The sequence below is a fragment of the Desarmillaria tabescens genome (assembly GCF_030435595.1).
Source record: "Desarmillaria tabescens strain CCBAS 213 chromosome Unknown EV420scaffold_1, whole genome shotgun sequence".
Lineage (NCBI taxonomy): Eukaryota > Fungi > Basidiomycota > Agaricomycetes > Agaricales > Physalacriaceae > Desarmillaria > Desarmillaria tabescens.
Genome location: NW_026848300.1, coordinates 580,679 through 596,432, shown reverse-complemented (window position 1 = coordinate 596,432; position 15,754 = coordinate 580,679). Strand labels below are relative to the sequence as shown.

The 15,754-nt window shown below is 47.8% G+C and overlaps 5 protein-coding genes across 5 annotated transcripts; 3 read left to right on the top strand and 2 right to left on the bottom strand.

Moving 5' to 3' along the window:
* The first annotated feature begins 6 nt into the window (after positions 1–6).
* On the top strand, positions 7–1,531 carry EV420DRAFT_14911 (NAD(P)-binding protein). The gene is made up of 10 exons (XM_060470711.1): positions 7–415; positions 463–508; positions 562–675; positions 726–752; positions 800–865; positions 920–988; positions 1,041–1,093; positions 1,145–1,241; positions 1,296–1,303; positions 1,356–1,531. Exons 1-10 carry the CDS (start codon positions 143–145, stop codon positions 1,386–1,388), a joined length of 786 nt encoding a protein of 261 aa, XP_060339007.1. The 5' UTR covers positions 7–142; the 3' UTR covers positions 1,389–1,531.
* A 1,029-nt stretch (positions 1,532–2,560) lies between these two features.
* EV420DRAFT_1633636 (cytochrome P450) lies at positions 2,561–4,699 on the top strand (the record flags this gene model as incomplete). Its single annotated transcript, XM_060476215.1, has 12 exons — positions 2,561–2,762; positions 2,812–2,989; positions 3,044–3,317; positions 3,370–3,407; positions 3,459–3,549; positions 3,603–3,706; positions 3,756–3,954; positions 4,017–4,026; positions 4,080–4,132; positions 4,186–4,331; positions 4,379–4,555; positions 4,606–4,699. The coding sequence occupies 12 exons, from the start codon at positions 2,561–2,563 to the stop codon at positions 4,697–4,699; spliced, it is 1,566 nt and encodes a 521-aa protein (XP_060339006.1).
* Positions 4,700–5,344: 645 nt separating this feature from the next.
* Positions 5,345–6,411, bottom strand: EV420DRAFT_1472477 (uncharacterized protein; the record flags this gene model as incomplete). Its single annotated transcript, XM_060469054.1, has 3 exons — positions 5,345–5,997; positions 6,142–6,179; positions 6,284–6,411. The coding sequence occupies 3 exons, from the start codon at positions 6,409–6,411 to the stop codon at positions 5,345–5,347; spliced, it is 819 nt and encodes a 272-aa protein (XP_060339005.1).
* Positions 6,412–8,546: 2,135 nt separating this feature from the next.
* On the top strand, positions 8,547–11,033 carry EV420DRAFT_14870 (cytochrome P450). The gene is made up of 12 exons (XM_060470471.1): positions 8,547–8,943; positions 8,994–9,165; positions 9,218–9,491; positions 9,549–9,586; positions 9,639–9,729; positions 9,783–9,886; positions 9,941–10,139; positions 10,193–10,202; positions 10,255–10,307; positions 10,358–10,503; positions 10,559–10,735; positions 10,792–11,033. The coding sequence occupies exons 1-12, from the start codon at positions 8,757–8,759 to the stop codon at positions 10,883–10,885; spliced, it is 1,545 nt and encodes a 514-aa protein (XP_060339004.1). The 5' UTR covers positions 8,547–8,756; the 3' UTR covers positions 10,886–11,033.
* A 1,587-nt stretch (positions 11,034–12,620) lies between these two features.
* On the bottom strand, positions 12,621–14,770 carry EV420DRAFT_1633633 (cytochrome P450; the record flags this gene model as incomplete). The annotated part of the gene is made up of 12 exons (XM_060476214.1): positions 12,621–12,746; positions 12,800–12,901; positions 12,961–12,999; positions 13,052–13,191; positions 13,248–13,296; positions 13,354–13,416; positions 13,472–13,670; positions 13,722–14,071; positions 14,125–14,252; positions 14,310–14,463; positions 14,515–14,554; positions 14,604–14,770. The coding sequence occupies 12 exons, from the start codon at positions 14,768–14,770 to the stop codon at positions 12,621–12,623; spliced, it is 1,557 nt and encodes a 518-aa protein (XP_060339003.1).
* Between the last annotated feature and the right edge of the window lie 984 nt (positions 14,771–15,754).

The window sequence follows — 15,754 nt, the reverse complement described above, 5'->3', positions numbered from 1 at the left end:
GTTTGGCAAAGGCTTCGTTACTCCGTTTGAACCGAACCACCACGAAGTAACTCGACGCGATCGGTCGCTGACTATGTCATGATGGCAATCATATATAAAGGCGGCCACAGGTCATTACTTCTTTATACCTCTCCTCCACAAAATGGCATCCGCTTCGGTTTCTCAAGGCAGAGTCGCGCTTGTCACGGGCGCTGGACAGGGCATTGGCCGTGCCATCGCACTCCGACTGGCATCCGACGGATTTGACGTCGCGCTCAATGATCTTCAGGCAAACGAAGTGAACCTCGTGTCTGCGCTCGCTGCTGTAGAGGCTTCTGGTCGGAAGGGCTGCTATGTCTTTGCAGACGTTTCACAGGAAACCCAAGTTGAAGACATGATTTCACAAGTCGTTGAAAAACTAGGCGGGCTCGATGTGGTACGTTCTATTTTTGCTTGTCGAAAACGAGATCTTATTTCTCCAAGATGGTCTGCAACGCTGGAATATCCATTATGAAGTCTTTTTTCGACAGTATGATTTCCCAGCTCTTTCTTTCTCTCCCAGATTTCTCATTTTTCAACCAGCTACTGTCGAGGACTTCGATCGTATAACCTCTGTAAATCTGCGCGGCACGTTCTTGTGTTACAAGCACGCCGGAAAACAAATGGTCGCTCAGGGAAGGGGTGGGAGGATCATTGGTGAGCTCTACGTCGGTGTCTTCGGAGCTCCCTCATCAATGTCCTTCTAGGCGCGTGCTCGGGAACCGGGAAGAAAGGTGAGTAGTCGCTTAAGATATCCTGTATCTGTCCTGACAGTGTTCAGGTCAGCCGCTGTTTAGTGCATATGCGGCCAGCAAGTTTGGTATACGAGGACTGACCCAGGTTGCGGGTGAGCTCCGTTAAATATACATAAAGGTTCCCACTCACGAATACTCTTTATCAGCTTTGGAACTCGGTCCTCACGGAATTTCGGTCAATTCTTTTGCCCCAGGGCCAGTGAAGACACCTATGTGTATGAACACGCTCTTCCATTCTGCTTACACTGATGTTCGGCATATTTCTAGATGATCATTTCGAAACAATTATCGGTGCATCCAAGGGAACTCTTGAGCAAGAGGTGAGAGCTTATCGATCTTACTGTATGTTCTTGTGTCTTACACTTTCAAAGCTTAATAAATCAGCGGCTTTGGGTCGTATTGCCCTGCCCGAGGATATCGCAGTTGTAGTATCCTTCCTTGCATCTAAGGAGGCAAGTCTCATCACTGGTAAGTATTTCCTTCTCCCGTCATCAACCGTCTTTAAATTGTTCTTCTTATTAGGTCAGACAGTAAGGCTCTCTTGTGTCCATGGTTGCTATTGTAACTAACTAGGATAATTAGATTAATGTCGATGGTGGTATCATGTTCGACTAAGGGTTGCGTGTGTTCACTCTACGTTAGTTTGTCGGCTTGATATGTCATCATCGCTACTGTTTGCGAGGGGTTCTGTACTTAGTAATCGCTCGTTAGTCTCTCATCCTGTTACTAGAGACATATATCCGCGTTGTATTGGGAGCATTGTTAAAGTCCCAATTTGCTCTTCGGAGGAAGAGTTGACCTTGGGATGTTACATCAGAGCGCCCAGTGCGTCGACTGTCACTGAGTTTCAAATTGGCTTACGAACTTGCGCTATCTGATCGAATGTAGTGTTTCCAACAGTTTCCAGAGAGTACGAGATACAGCTTGAAGTAAGTACGTCTAACTTGAATTCAGGGCACGGGCATCAGTGCTATATAATTGCAGCTACGTATCAGCTGCGTATATTATGTAGCTTGCTTTCAGAATCCGGCGATCGTGTGATTATTGCCGCAATGACCGCCCGAGGAGGGCCAAAAGTTACCGAAATTGGATAGGAAGAATCGATTGTAGTTACTGGAGTTGTAATGTATGTGGCTCCAGACAGGCCCTTGTGTCCTCTCATTTGTAAACCAAAACCAAACTGGGATCTCCGAGAATTTTCCAATGACCATGACTGTAGCTACATTACGTCCTGAAAATCGCGCAGACCAAATAAGGCTGCTGCATGCTTTTACGACTCCGAGAGCGGCTTTGTGGCTAAGGAGCCTATGAAATAGATAATATAGGACCATAAGGCAGTAGCAAGCACCCATCGTTTCCGACTGTGCCACTGTTACTACACGCGGATTGCTTACGGGGAAGCTGGTATTTTTTGAACTCGGTGCTCGGAGCAGATGTGTGCCCAAGCTGTCAATGTTGTCTAGATAATCAGAAATACATAACATTGATGCTGTGGCGGGCCATGTCGGGCCAGGGGGTATGTTTGAATCAGATCAAAGGGCGATCGACCTCAAGATATGTTGTGATCAATGATTGAAACAAACCGGGCCAATCATTACCTGGTTCCCAAGCATTGAATCTGAGCGTCCAAATTCATGAGTGGTGTAAATACCTAATAGAGTGGATTTCGAGTGTGAGAAAGTATGGAGATAAAAAGTACAAGAGAGAAACGGCATGTTCAGGACGAGTTTATCAACCTCCCTTCTCCCAATTCCTCGAAGTCCGTCTCTCATCGGAAATAAGGCGTCATGATTCGGATACTCTCAGAGGAGGTGTCGCCGATATGGATTTTGACTGCGATCGCAGTAGTCGCCTACACCACCGTTCGCTACCTTCGCAGCCCTTGGCGCAACCTCCCTCCAGGACCGAGAGGCCTTCCTCTCATCGGAAACCTTTTGGAGCTTCGTGGCAAACAATGGCTCACATTTACTGAGCTAGGGAAAAAATATGGTCTGTTCTTTCCGATGTATAGGATGCGGAATAGCTGACTTGTTTCTAGGTGATCTCATGTACTTCAATGTCGCTGGGCAACCGCTTGTGGTCATCAACTCCCAGAAGGTGGCAGCTGATCTACTTGACCGTCGTGCTGGAAAATACTCCGACCGCCCGCGCAACATTGTCGCATCGGACATCATGACTGGAGGAATGTTGGTCGTATTCACTCGTTACGGGGATGTGTGAGGTCCTTTCTACTTCGTACTCGGTTCTTCCATCTGATATTTAGAGCTCAGCTGGCGTCGGATGCGCAAGGCAGCTCACGAGGGACTCAACAAGGGTGTCGTATATAAATACCATCCGATTCAAACCGCGGAAGCTGTTCTTCTTACAGCTGGTGTGCTCGCGGAGCCCGAAAAATGGAATTCACATCTACGTCGCACAGCCGCATCTGCCATTATGTCCATGGTATACGATACGCCTCCAACATCAGAACAAGATCCATCAGTCAAGAGTATTAACGAATTTGTCGCACGTTTGACTCGTGCTGCTATGCCTGGCGCCCACTTTGTAAGTTGCTCTCTGTGCTTGGTTTGTTTCAATCATGCCTATGGTACCAAAGGTGGAATTCTTCCCCTGGATGCGGTATATCCCCAGCAAGTGAGTTTCGTGAGGTCCTGTGTAAGCATGCATTGACGACTCCCCTTCTAGGTACGCAAAGTGGAAGCGTGAAGCAGAGGAATCATACGCTAAAGATTCTATAATGTTTGAAGGGCTCTTCAACAGTGTCAAGGATCGCATAGTACGTGAACAGCAATCACGTCTTGGTAGTTGATACTCATTCGTTTTGGTAAGGCCAAGGGTGACGAGCGTCCCAGTCTTGCGGGTACTCTGATTCAGGACGCAGGAAGACACGAGTTAACCGAGAGAGAAAATTCTTGGTTGGCCGGAACTATGTAGTACGTCTTCTTTAACTTTGCCAGATGTCCTCGTCTCGAGCTCCAATAGCGCTGCAGGTGCAGAGACGACTTCAGGAGTTATGTCCTGGTGGACTCTGGCAATGGTCGCCTACCCCGAAACACAAAAACGAGCCCAAGCAGAACTCGATGCTGTCGTTGGACGCGATCGCTTGCCTTCTTTCGCTGACTATGAGCATTTGCCATACATTCGCGCAATGGTCAAGGAGGCCCTCAGATGGCGCATGGTGGTACGTCCACTTTTTCTATGGTGTCGCACGATGCACGATACTAATCGATGACTCCATTACAGGACCCAGTCGGTGAGTATGAATTTCGAGACGAACATTCCCGATTTCTGATAGACGGTCCCTAGGACTTCCTCATAAGTCAACGGAAGACGATGTATATAATGGATACTTCATTCCCGTAAGTGTGGAATACCCTTGGTGTCGTACGGTGCTCATCCACTATACACACAGGCCGGTACCATCCTCATCGCGAATGTCTGGCACCTCAACAGAGATCCAGAGATTTATGGGCATGATGCAGAACATTTCAACCCTGCCCGGCATCTCGACAAGGACGGCAAGTTGGCGCCTGGACCCGTAGACACGAAGGAGGAAAGGTTCGTTAATATCTGGTTCGCAGACGCAATAAGCTGATTATGTGCAGTCACGTCACTTACGGATTCGGGCGACGGATTTGCGTCGGGCGGCACGTTGCAAACAACTCCTTGTTCATTGATATAGCAATGATGCTTTGGGCTATGAACATTGAACGTGCCACCGATGAAAACGGTGTCCCTCTTCCGCTGGATGTCGATGGATGCGTTGAAGATGGACTGGTCGTGTAAGTCGGGCACTATTCTACGTCCAGGCAAGTATTGATTATCCCCACAGTCGTCCGATCCCTTTCAAGGCCAAGATAACTCCAAGGTTCCCAGAAGCACAGGCAATAGTAGAACAAGAGCGAGAACTCCTTGGATATCACTGAGGGCTGTCGGAAAACGTGTTTCTTTCTAATTTTCACAATGTATAGTGCATTAAGCTGTAGAACAATCCATCATTTAATCAGAATGATGTCACTGGTCTCGATTACTTACAGAAGAGTTCCTAGCATTGAGATGGTACGTGAGCGGGGCATGAGTGAGCCGATATACGGAATTTAAAATTGAAAAATAGCTTACCTTGGATCTTGATCAAGCCATGATAGGTGACTGTGTTTTGTGAATAACTCCTAGTAATATTTTCTAGCGGTACAGCTACGTGTTTATCGACAATGCCCTAAAGCGCTCCTTGAGCTCCGGAGATCGTTTCATCGATGCTATGTAGTCCAATAGCTGTTTGAGGCGTGATCTAAATGAAGCAAACAAGCTAATGAAGGTACCTTCGAAAAAGAGTGATGATAAATAAAGAAAAAAAAAATCCAAAATAGCACACCATGATCCAACATTGCAGATCTGCATCACTCACTGAGTGTACATCTGTATGTACAAACCGGATTAATCGCTTGATGTACCATTTTCGACGTCAATCACGCGATGGAGATGGATACGGATATTGGAGTGATGAAAGCTGAGGACCAAGAAGCACCAGCCACGTGGACATGTGTCCGAGTCGTCCGTTTTTGCCAGAACCGTCACCGCTTCGAAGGTATGTTGGACCTCGTTGGTTGACTTGTGTAGTGGAATTTCCTCGTAGAGATTAATTCCATATTGATCTCCCTTTTGACTGCACCATGACTAACAACACATACGATGTTATGATGCCTGAGGAGTGCCGAATGTTCGATATCCAGCCAATCGACAACCTTCACTCGCCCACTGTTCATGTCGACACCGAGAATGTCAAGCAAGGAAGCCTTCACATCATTTGGTGCTTTTAGCTTCCAAATGACTTGGATCTTACGTTCGCGATCAGGCAAGATACGCAGAGCCATCGCAAGCTGGTGAACATTCATCTCATCCATTTTTACGTGAGTTTCCAAGTTGACGAGGATAGCGGCAGCACGATCAAGCCATGCGACGATTTCGCGGTCACGTTCTTCGACGGGAGACGCGGAAACAAGGATAGGATCACATAGGGTGACGCTGTCTGGGATGGCACAAGGAAATTCAGTTTTTGGTGTAGCTGGACAGAGATAGTGTTCTTGCAGCATGTACGGGTTAAAGACAGGAAGGGTTCCGGTAAGCCCATTTCTCTGGCAATACCTGTTGAGTTCCTGGATCTTTGTGGAATAGCCCACAAAGAAGACCAAGGCGCAGGTGGGAGAAGGTTCTTGGGGATGTGATACTAGGGTACAGGGTACGAGAGACCAGACGACAGAATTGGGTACCGGAATATCGATCTAAATGGTTGAATGGTGGCAACGATGTCCTGCACGAAAAATACATATGTTCAAACATGAATGTGGCCTGAAAACCGGTAATGGCTCACCCTGGTTGAGTTTGGCGACAGAATAATGAACTTTAGACCTAGAGAACGACAAGCATCTATGGCCTGACTTGATAACGGCTCTACGACGGTAGTATGGGCTTCGATCTTCTTAATGATGCTGACACAGCCGCTGTAGACTTACTCGTACTCTCGACCCGACCATGGGACTGCGCAGTGAGGTAGATGTTTGAAGCTCTCGAAGACACCCAATATACTGATAGCTGAGTGAGGTATAGGACCGAGCCCGGAAATTTCCCAGGTTTCAGCCATGCTTACTCCGTCGAGAGGATGAAACTTTATATTTGCAGAGCGTCCCGTAGTCCGAATGGACCTACGGAGTTTCTCGATCCAAAGGAAGTGCTTCCCAAGCCAAGTCGATGTCAGCAAAAGATACACATGAACGTGACACTCACATTACCGGGGAAAGAGGCGATATGTACCGCTACATTTGGCCGAAGAGCGATTTCGTATGCAACTGAAAGGACCACATTAGCCTGTATGTATTCGCTGTTCGTGAAGAACAAAATTCTCCGGGAAGTGGTGGTTATCATAGTAGACAGGATAAAATAGTAAAATCATCTGTCCGTGCTATGTGTCAATAGCAACGTATTTCAGACGGGATACTAGGGACCATAACTTGACATTTCAGGACAACCTCCTGTATACAAAAATATTCAGAGAAATTACTGAACCCACTCCTGGTAACGAGCTATTTTAGGTCCGGAAAAAGCAGCGAAATAGAGTGGATAACAAGACTGATTTTGGGGTATAGAAGTCTTCTGACAAGAAAAGGGTCTGCCTGAGCGATCGGAGAGGCCAAAAGCGCGCCGAAGTACCGTTTCGTATTTGTGAAGGACAGATTCTGTCCGATATCCGATTGTAAGGTAAGGCGGGATTAAGGGGCGGAAAAAATACGACCTTGTTACGCCGTGAGACTTAAAAACGCCAGCAAAAAGTTTGCTTGCATCAACTCCATAAACTCTAGTGGATACCTGTGAATTGTGCACGGTCACTATACCTACGCCTTAAACCACTAGCACATTTAGCCTTGCTCAGCTTCCGAACGATACAATTTTCATTGTACAGGACTCAGAAATGAGGGAGAAACAATTTGTGGGAGGGGGTATGGAGATCAGAAATCTTGTGTCGATCAAGGTTTGCCTAATCGGAATTTTTGAATCACCGATCGCTTGCTGACGCGGGCCGAGATTCGCTATCTCGGCTGACATTGTGCCATTCTGACGGACCGTTTGAATTGTACCAGTGTTTATATCGCAGGGAGCCGCTAGTATTGGCGGCATGATGTTTGTCTTTAATATCTATCTTTCAATACCCCAGCAGCAATGCCTCCAAATTTGGACGACACGGTTGCGGCGCCGAGTTGGGGACTGTTGGGGAGGAGCCGAAATATGCCGATTTGCGGCAGTAACTGTAGGTTGTGCGTAATGTAAAAAATTCTCGCTTGGTTGTAATTGATAAGTACCCACTATTTCCGCCTTACTTAACAATCTCCAGGCACTGGGTCTTTAGCCTGTGAATATGAGAAGGTGAGAAAGCCTGATTATCATCCACAGTCTGTAATCCATGTATTCAACATCTCGCGAGTCGCAGGCAAGGCAAAGCAAAGCTGTGAAACTTTCTTTCTATCATATTATCGGTGTGGATAGTAGTAGCAGCGTAAAGTCTACTGAAGAGCCGCCAGGACATTGTGTAGGAACTAAGATCGTCAACTTTTGACTGGATAGAATTCATATTAGAAACATTTACGTGGCCGAGCGAGAAAGAACGACCGACAGGGACAATGCCGATGAACCAGCTGGAAGTCTGCAGACCGTTGTTGTTGAGTGAGGCATGGTCTTCGGATTGAGAATGTATCACAGACAGTACAAAGGAGTCCCTTCATATAACTCAGAAAGTGGACTGCATTACCGGAGTGAAGCAACGACTCAGGAGCCAGGATGCCCCGGAATTCCTTGTCAGAAAATCTGCTGGCCCATGTTCAAGGAGAATAGGAACGACGACTATGTTTTCTGCAAGCTCTCGTTCTCAAGAGCTCTTGCATACATCGCTCTTTGGTGGGGGTGCTGCATTGAGAAACAGGACTGTTGCGGTCCCGAGAGAGTCGCACAACGTGGTTATTGAAATTCCGTGCATGTCGCACGTCATGGTCATCAGCCCACTCCGATATCCAGCTTGAACCAGTACCGCCACGATGTTGCCCAGCAGCTCAACGAGAAAAATTTTTCTGAGGATTTTCCCCCGTAGGTAAGTCTTCTGGTGCGTAATGAAGGATGTGTGGTACTTATCTCTTCACCCCTGTGAATTGTTTTCAGCACTCCGACTCAAAGGTCAGCTCGAAAATGGTTTTGACGACGGGCAGGCGGGCGTTTCCAAGAAACTATGATGATATCGATTAGTCGAGGTCCAGACAAGATATACTTGCCTTCCTGAGCTCAGCAATATCCTTTGCTGGTGGACGTCCACCGAACACCCATCCGTGGAACCTGATGGTGAGAAGAATATTAGGCGCTCGTTCCAGGAATTCGATGCGCGTGACGGCTTAGTCTATCACATCAAGAACCACCACCAAGTTTATCTCTTCTTTTTCGAGTATTATGGCACACGTATCGCCTGCATGGTTTCTGGCTGCTGTAGCAATTGCCACCTTCATCGTCGTTCATCACATCCGTAGCTCTTGGCGCAAGCTCCCACCTGGACCTAGAGGGCTTCCTATCATTGGCAATCTTCTCCAGCTACGTGGCAAACAATGGCTCACGTTCACTGAGCTGGGAACGAAATATGGTATGCACTCTCCATTTGCGCATGATTTCCAGTTTCACACTATGCTCTAGGCGACCTTATGTACTTCAGCATTGCTGGGCAGCCTCTAATAGTTATCAACTCTCTGAAGGTTGCCGCAGATCTCTTAGATCGTGCAAAGTTTTCGGATCGGCCACGCAACATCGTCGCCTCAGACATAATGACTGGAGGAATGTTCGTCGCGTTCGCTCATTATGGAAATTCGTAAGCTTTTGACCTCACTGGTCTAATGTACGCACCTGATATCGCAGCTTAGCTGGCGCCATATGCGCAAAGCAGCTCATGAAGGCCTTAACAAAAACATCGTGAACCAATACCATCCGATCCAAATCAAAGAGGCAGTCCTTCTTGCAGCTGATATGCTAGCAGGGCCCGACCGATGGCTAGCGCATGTTCGCCGTACCGCCGCATCTACCATCATGTCCATTGTATACGATAGGCCTCCAACTTCCGAACAAGACCCATCCATCAAACGCATCAACGATTTTGCTACTCGGTTGACTCGTGCTGCTATGCCTGGTGCTCACTTTGTGAGTTTATTCTCATCTGTTAAACCCGATCTTTGATTGATACCCGCGACCCCAAAGGTGGAGGCTTTCCCCTGGATGCAGCATATCCCCAGCAAGTAAGATTATACAAATCGTCACGGGAACACGGGCTGATACCTGATTTGCCAGATACGCGAAGTGGAAAAGAGAAGCGGAGGGCTGGTACGCCAAAGATTCGTCCATGTTCGAAAGCCTCTTCAAGAGTGTCAAGGATCGAGTTGTATGTGCCCGATGGACGCCTCATCGAAAGCTGATACTAATTCACTTGTGTAGGCCGAAGGCGATGAGCGTCCCAGCTTTGCAGCTACTCTGGCGCAAGGCGCCCGAAGGCATGGGCTGACCGAACATGAAAACTCCTGGCTGGCGGGAGCTATGTAGTATGTCTTCTCATCAATTTCTGTGTAGTGACTCCCAATCTGATTCTTCGGTAGCACGGCTGGTGCTGAATCGAGTTCAGCGGCTTTATCCTGGTGGATGCTCGCTATGATCTTGTACCCCGATGCGCAGAAACGAGCCCAAGCAGAACTCGACAAGGTCATCGGTCGCGATCGACTCCCCACGTTCGCAGATCACGAGCATTTGCCGTATGTCCGTGCAATGGTAAAGGAAACTCTCAGATGGCGCCCAGTGGTATGTTTTCTGTCTCGGTACCTTGCTTGATGCGAACTGATGTCTTCGTGTAGGATCCAGTCGGTGTGTTTGACTCTTGAGATACACGTGAAAGATATTAATAATGAGTCCCCAGGGCTTCCTCATCGGTCGACAGAGGACGATATCTATAACGGATACTTCATTCCTGTAAGTCTAATGACACTTTGTTCGCTGTCCCACTCATCTGGCATGCACAGGCGGGTAGCATCCTCCTCGCCAACGTCTGGCATATTAATAGAGATCCGGAGAACTTCGGGCTTGATGCCGAGCACTTCAATCCTGCCCGACACCTCGATGAAGCAGGCCAACTCGCTCCAGGACTTGCAGGCACCAAGGAAGAGAGGTTCGATCACGTCCTTCCTGAAACATCCTTAGCCTATGCTGATATATATATGAAGTCACGTCTCTTTCGGCTTCGGTCGGCGTATCTGTGTTGGGCGACATATCGCTAACAACACCCTATTTGCTATCATAGCCACGTTGCTTTGGGCTATGGACATAGAACCTGCCACGGATGAGAAGGGTGTTCCCCTTCCGTTGGATGTTGACGGATGTGTTGAAGACGGAGTGGTGGTGTGCGTAGCCCTCGTTTGGGATTGCGTGCAATTTATATTGATCGTCTGTCTTGTAGCCGCCCGATGCCTTTCAAGGTCAAGGTAACTCCAAGGTTCCCGGAAGCACAGGCTATTGTGGAACACGAACGGGAGCTTCTTGGTCACTACTAAATGGAAAGGATTCAGTAATTGTTCTATCTTCTCGAATGTTTTGTGTACTTCACTATAGGGAATTAAGCTATCAGTTATAACAAGACGTCACTCGCATAAATTCCATGCAGGTGCCTTCCTGTGTGCATGTGATGAGAGCATCATCCAACAGGCGGGTCTGGAAAGGAAAGCCTATGCTGGATTATGCTTGGGCACTGTTACGACAGCCTGGAGACCTTGGACTCTCATTTCGCTAACTCCTAGGAACCCTGAGAGATCGTACGATATGTTGACAGTCGTTTTTGTTCTAGACCAATTCAACGATAATGCGCCGCCGATGAAGACTGTCGCAATCGCGCCTCAAGACGCAAAGGATCGGAGGATCCAGGGACGCGAAGTGGCGGTCTCTTGAATGACTGCAGCAACTTGTAAACCAACTGTTGTAGGCGACAGCTAGGTCTAATGACAGAATGACATGCTGTTGCCACAGGCTTTTGCAAGAATCTGCTGACATGATGTAGATGATAACTATTAATTGATATGAATTCGGTACCTTTGTGAGTAACCATCACTATATTCTACCGAGGTCCAAATGTCTTCTAGGCTACATTGTGGCCCGGTTGAGATGAGAGTTATTGTACAATGAATAAAACACCATAAAAAAGCTTGGGTACGAGGGTATAGGAGCGTGCTTGCACTAGGTCCGAAGTCACTGGTTCAGGTTTGATTTTGATGCCGCGGCTGATCGAGGTTGACAACGTGGATCACCTTGGAAATCGATCACCCGCGATAGCGGAGGTAAGTCCGAACCTTGGGGAATAATAAGTAATGGAACTTTTAAAGAATGGCAATGTTGCATACGCGTAAGTTATACGGCTACACACTTATTATATTCAAGTTTCACTATTTCCGAAACGCAACGCGTAACGCAGCCCGTTGCGACTCCAAAAATACGGTCATAACGCGTACTAACAATGGAACGGGTTTCCTTATTTTCAAAGCGCTGAAAAACTGAAACTTCCGCAGTCAACAGCAGCGTTAAGTTCTCCATTTGCACAAGCATAACTCGGTTTCAGCTCCACAAATCTTGGTAGTATCGCAGTCGGAACGGACGGAAAGTAATACCCTTCGCGTTGATCCGCTTAAACACTGCCGGGGCCCACTTCGTGAGTTGTCTTATGCGCTGACTGCGGTCTACTACGGGTTGTTCTCTAACTCCCAAATTACCTGGGCCACACCGAATAGTCAGTACTGATGACCAAATGGGTGGCGAGAAGTTCTTCTCTTCAGGTTCGGGTGACCGCGCATCACCGACCGAGGGTTTCAAGGGCTTTTTTGGTCTATCACTTCCTCTCAGTGGGAACACGGCCATCTGGAGGGTACACATAACAAATTGGTTTGTTGAGTTGACCAGAACCATACGTTATTTTTCCGGCTTTTGGAGACTGGCCGATGACAGAATTTCGTCCTCGTCATATTGACGTGGGCATATCAGGAATTAGCTTCGGCCCCCGCTTAGCACGTAGCAAGCAGATAACGCGTCTTCGAAGGCGGAGCGCAAGTAGCCATAATCCGAAGAAGTGTTCTGATAAGTCCTTTCACATGCATTCGTTCAGATGGAGCGGTGGCGATCATTGTGGATAAAATTCCGGAGATTTGGTATATTCTATAGTCTTATTCTAACTGACGGACCTATTCTCATGAATCTTAACGAGAATAGCATCGTATCATACATTGTCTGTCAGACAAAGTTCCTCTAATCTTGCTCAAATGGCGCGAAAACCTGGCGTGCATCTGCAAACGCATTCTCGACCATGCGTTTCTGTTCTTCGCTCCTCACTTGAATGTCACACTTGAACGGTTTCGGTATCGTATTGAGGCTCTAAAATTTTTTGTCAAGATAAGGGTGATCCTCGCAGAAGAGACAACACGCACGATGTCATATTCATTGATATCCACAGGGATCGGCTTCTTGGTCTGTGGGTCGATAGCGTTGGTCAAGTTGAACGCCCAGATGAGATACATGCTCGTAATAGCCTTTTTTTCATCCAGGTGAGCATACGAAATGGCATATCGCAACGTTAAATCAAATTTACCAATGAGTTCTGTCCGAGATGCATGCCAACGCAGATACGCTTGGAAAAAGTCAGACAACCTCGATGTACATAAAACAAGCGTGCTGCTCACCCTACCGCCACCGAAGAAGATATCCTTACTCCGACCTGTGTCATCCGCTCCAGGCTTTGTGCCAAACGGCGACGTCAAAAAACGCTCGGGGATGAATGACTCTGGCTGATCATATGAGTCTGGGTCGTGTAGCATTCCCCCTGAAATAAGATGGGAGCTTTAGTTCGTAATGGTACACGGAAAGTACGATACGCACATTGATTGATGAAGATCATAGAGTTTTTCGGAATCATGTAACCGTCAATCTGAAGCGAGTAAATATCACTTTGTGAACGTCAGAAGCTGGAAATTGAAAAGCGCACAATTTCAGGCTGAGTACTGTAATGTGGTGCTCCCAGGGCAGTAATAGGCCGGAGGCGCAATACCTATGGTATACACAATAAGCGAAGGTATAGAACAAAGACGATGAGAAGAGTTCACCTCTTTAATCACGGCTGACACATAGGGAAGATTGTCCATATCATCAATGTCAGGCAACCGATCCAGTCCCACGACCGTGTCTATTTCCGCACGAGCCTTCGCCTGGACCTCTGGGTGCGCTACAAGCATAAGAATGAAGCTCTGCAGATATATAGACGTCGAATCAGACCCGCCCTCCATAAGCGCGGAACACATCCCCCTACAAACCATAAATTTGCGGGAAATGGGCAAGCATACTTTTTGAACGTACCGTAGCAAACCACGGTCCACATCCTTGTTCTCCAGCTCACCTTCCAAGAAACAGCCGTTGCGCGTACCCCTTTCAACGCGCTTTGCGCAAGCGTCGATAAGTCCGCCGTATAGCTCTTCCTGGGAGGCCTTCATTTTGGCACAAATTTGTTTCCACTGTCCGGGGATGTACTTCAAGATGGGTACCATGTCAACAGGAGGGTGGGCACCAGGTTCGAGGAGGTTAGTCCATTCGTGCTGCATCTGGAAGAAAGAGGTGACGAGCGGGCTGGTGCGGTGGGGCGATCGGGTACCAGCGAGGATTGAGGTGATCACCGAATTGGCGTAACGCTGGCCATGAGCAACAAAATCCTGACAATGGCTGTGAGCTTTTGCCGCTTTTTGCGTAAGTTTAGAGAGTTTACCTTAGGCTCGACAAGGTAGTCGTGCATCAACTGCGAAGCCTCGGCGCGTTGGATAGTTAAATGATTCAAACACGCTTTCTTCGTAAGCATCGAGTGCATGACACGACGTCCTCGTCGCCAATAGTCCGCTGTGAACAAGGAGTTAGCCTACTGAACAAAAAGGCAAAGTACAGAGAAGTTCGTACAGTATCGGGCGAACCCAACGTTGTTCCCGCCAGTAACGACGTTCGAAAAATGCGACGGTGGACGATCTGAGGTGCTCGCACTCTTCTGATCAATCAGCTCACGAACGGCGCGAGGGCTCGTCGCGACAATGACTGTTCCGGGACCAAATTTCAACTGTCGTAGTTTCAAAACATGGTCATGACAACTTTCATAAGTAATTCTTACCGAGAAGATCCCCCCGAATTCCTTTGCCCAGGCGGTGAATCTGTCCGGGGACGTTCAGGAGAAGACTATAGAATGTCGCCGCCACTCACTGTAGATGCACATGATGTTGTGGGAGCTGGTGGAGGTTACCTACCAGCGGTAGTGTCGACGGCCCAGGAGGAAGGCCACTCTCCCTTTTCCCGATCCTAAGTAAGTAGAGGATCAAGGGGACCGTTAAGAGTGAAAGGGCAAGAGCGTATGCTGAGAAGAGGGCCATTGTCCGAGTGTGATAGATTACGTCAAGATAATTGTGCTGGCTTTAATACAGATGAGAACGGGTACGGCAAAAACCCAAAACCTACTCATATTTCATCATGCGGGAGGTATTGGCTCAGATGATTAGCGTCATGAACCTCGACCGGCTCATCTAACAGTGCTATCATCAACCTTTCGGGATCCAATTTTGGACCGGGTGCATATGGGGTCGGGTTGTAAGGTGGCGACTATTTTGGGGTTTGCAAAATCATCGGAAATTCGAAAAAGATTAAGATAGAAATCAAAATCCATGTTGAACACAGCAAACGCCTCAGGTTTTCCAAATGCGGGAACGCTGATGGGCTTTTTTTGCTGCAAGCCAAATCCTAGTTTAAGGTTTTGGCTGTTTCCGTTTCACTAGGACATCCGACGGATACGCACGGACGGATGTACCTGCTCGGCACCGCTGGCCGTGCAAGCTGTGTTCGATTTGGAGCAGGACTGGCAAAAGGAGAAGTCAATGATACATACCTTCAACAGGCAATTTCAGTGGATACGGGGCACGCGATCCAGGGAAACCTTGACGCGATGTGTCGGACAAATACGAAGTTCTAAGGAAGGCTTCCTTGTTGATGGTAGCACTGGCCTGAAGTCCAGACTCTTCACCACATCACTGTTGGCCTCTGTCGGCCTTCACGTCATACAATCGCAACACGTCTGGACATTGTCATGAACGGGGTAAGCAGCTATCGCCACCGGAAGAAAGGGCATGAGCGACCCACTTTCTCTCACTGACCAACGACTCAACTCGCACCCGCTTATACATCGTTTTTTACATCGCTTGGCTTGGCGCCAAAGTATATTCTGATTTCTGCAGAAGGCAAGTTTGACAATGCCTCACGGGTATAATCGCCCTTTTGTCTTGTACAAAATGCATTTGGAAAAGGAAACTATAAGGTTTTTTTTACCTTCTCGGTTCATTCTGTGGTCAGTGAGATAACGTTTT

Coding starts and splice junctions, on each gene's coding strand:
- EV420DRAFT_14911 (XM_060470711.1), top strand. CDS start 143: ATGGCATCCGCTTCGGTTTCTCAAGGCAGAGTCGCGCTTGTCACGGGC. Junction 509..561: donor TATGAAGTCTTTTTTCGACA/GTATGATTTCCC, acceptor TTTTTCAACCAG/CTACTGTCGAGGACTTCGAT. Junction 1,094..1,144: donor AGGGAACTCTTGAGCAAGAG/GTGAGAGCTTAT, acceptor ACACTTTCAAAG/CTTAATAAATCAGCGGCTTT.
- EV420DRAFT_14870 (XM_060470471.1), top strand. CDS start 8,757: ATGGCACACGTATCGCCTGCATGGTTTCTGGCTGCTGTAGCAATTGCC. Junction 8,944..8,993: donor TGAGCTGGGAACGAAATATG/GTATGCACTCTC, acceptor ACTATGCTCTAG/GCGACCTTATGTACTTCAGC. Junction 10,308..10,357: donor ATAACGGATACTTCATTCCT/GTAAGTCTAATG, acceptor TGGCATGCACAG/GCGGGTAGCATCCTCCTCGC.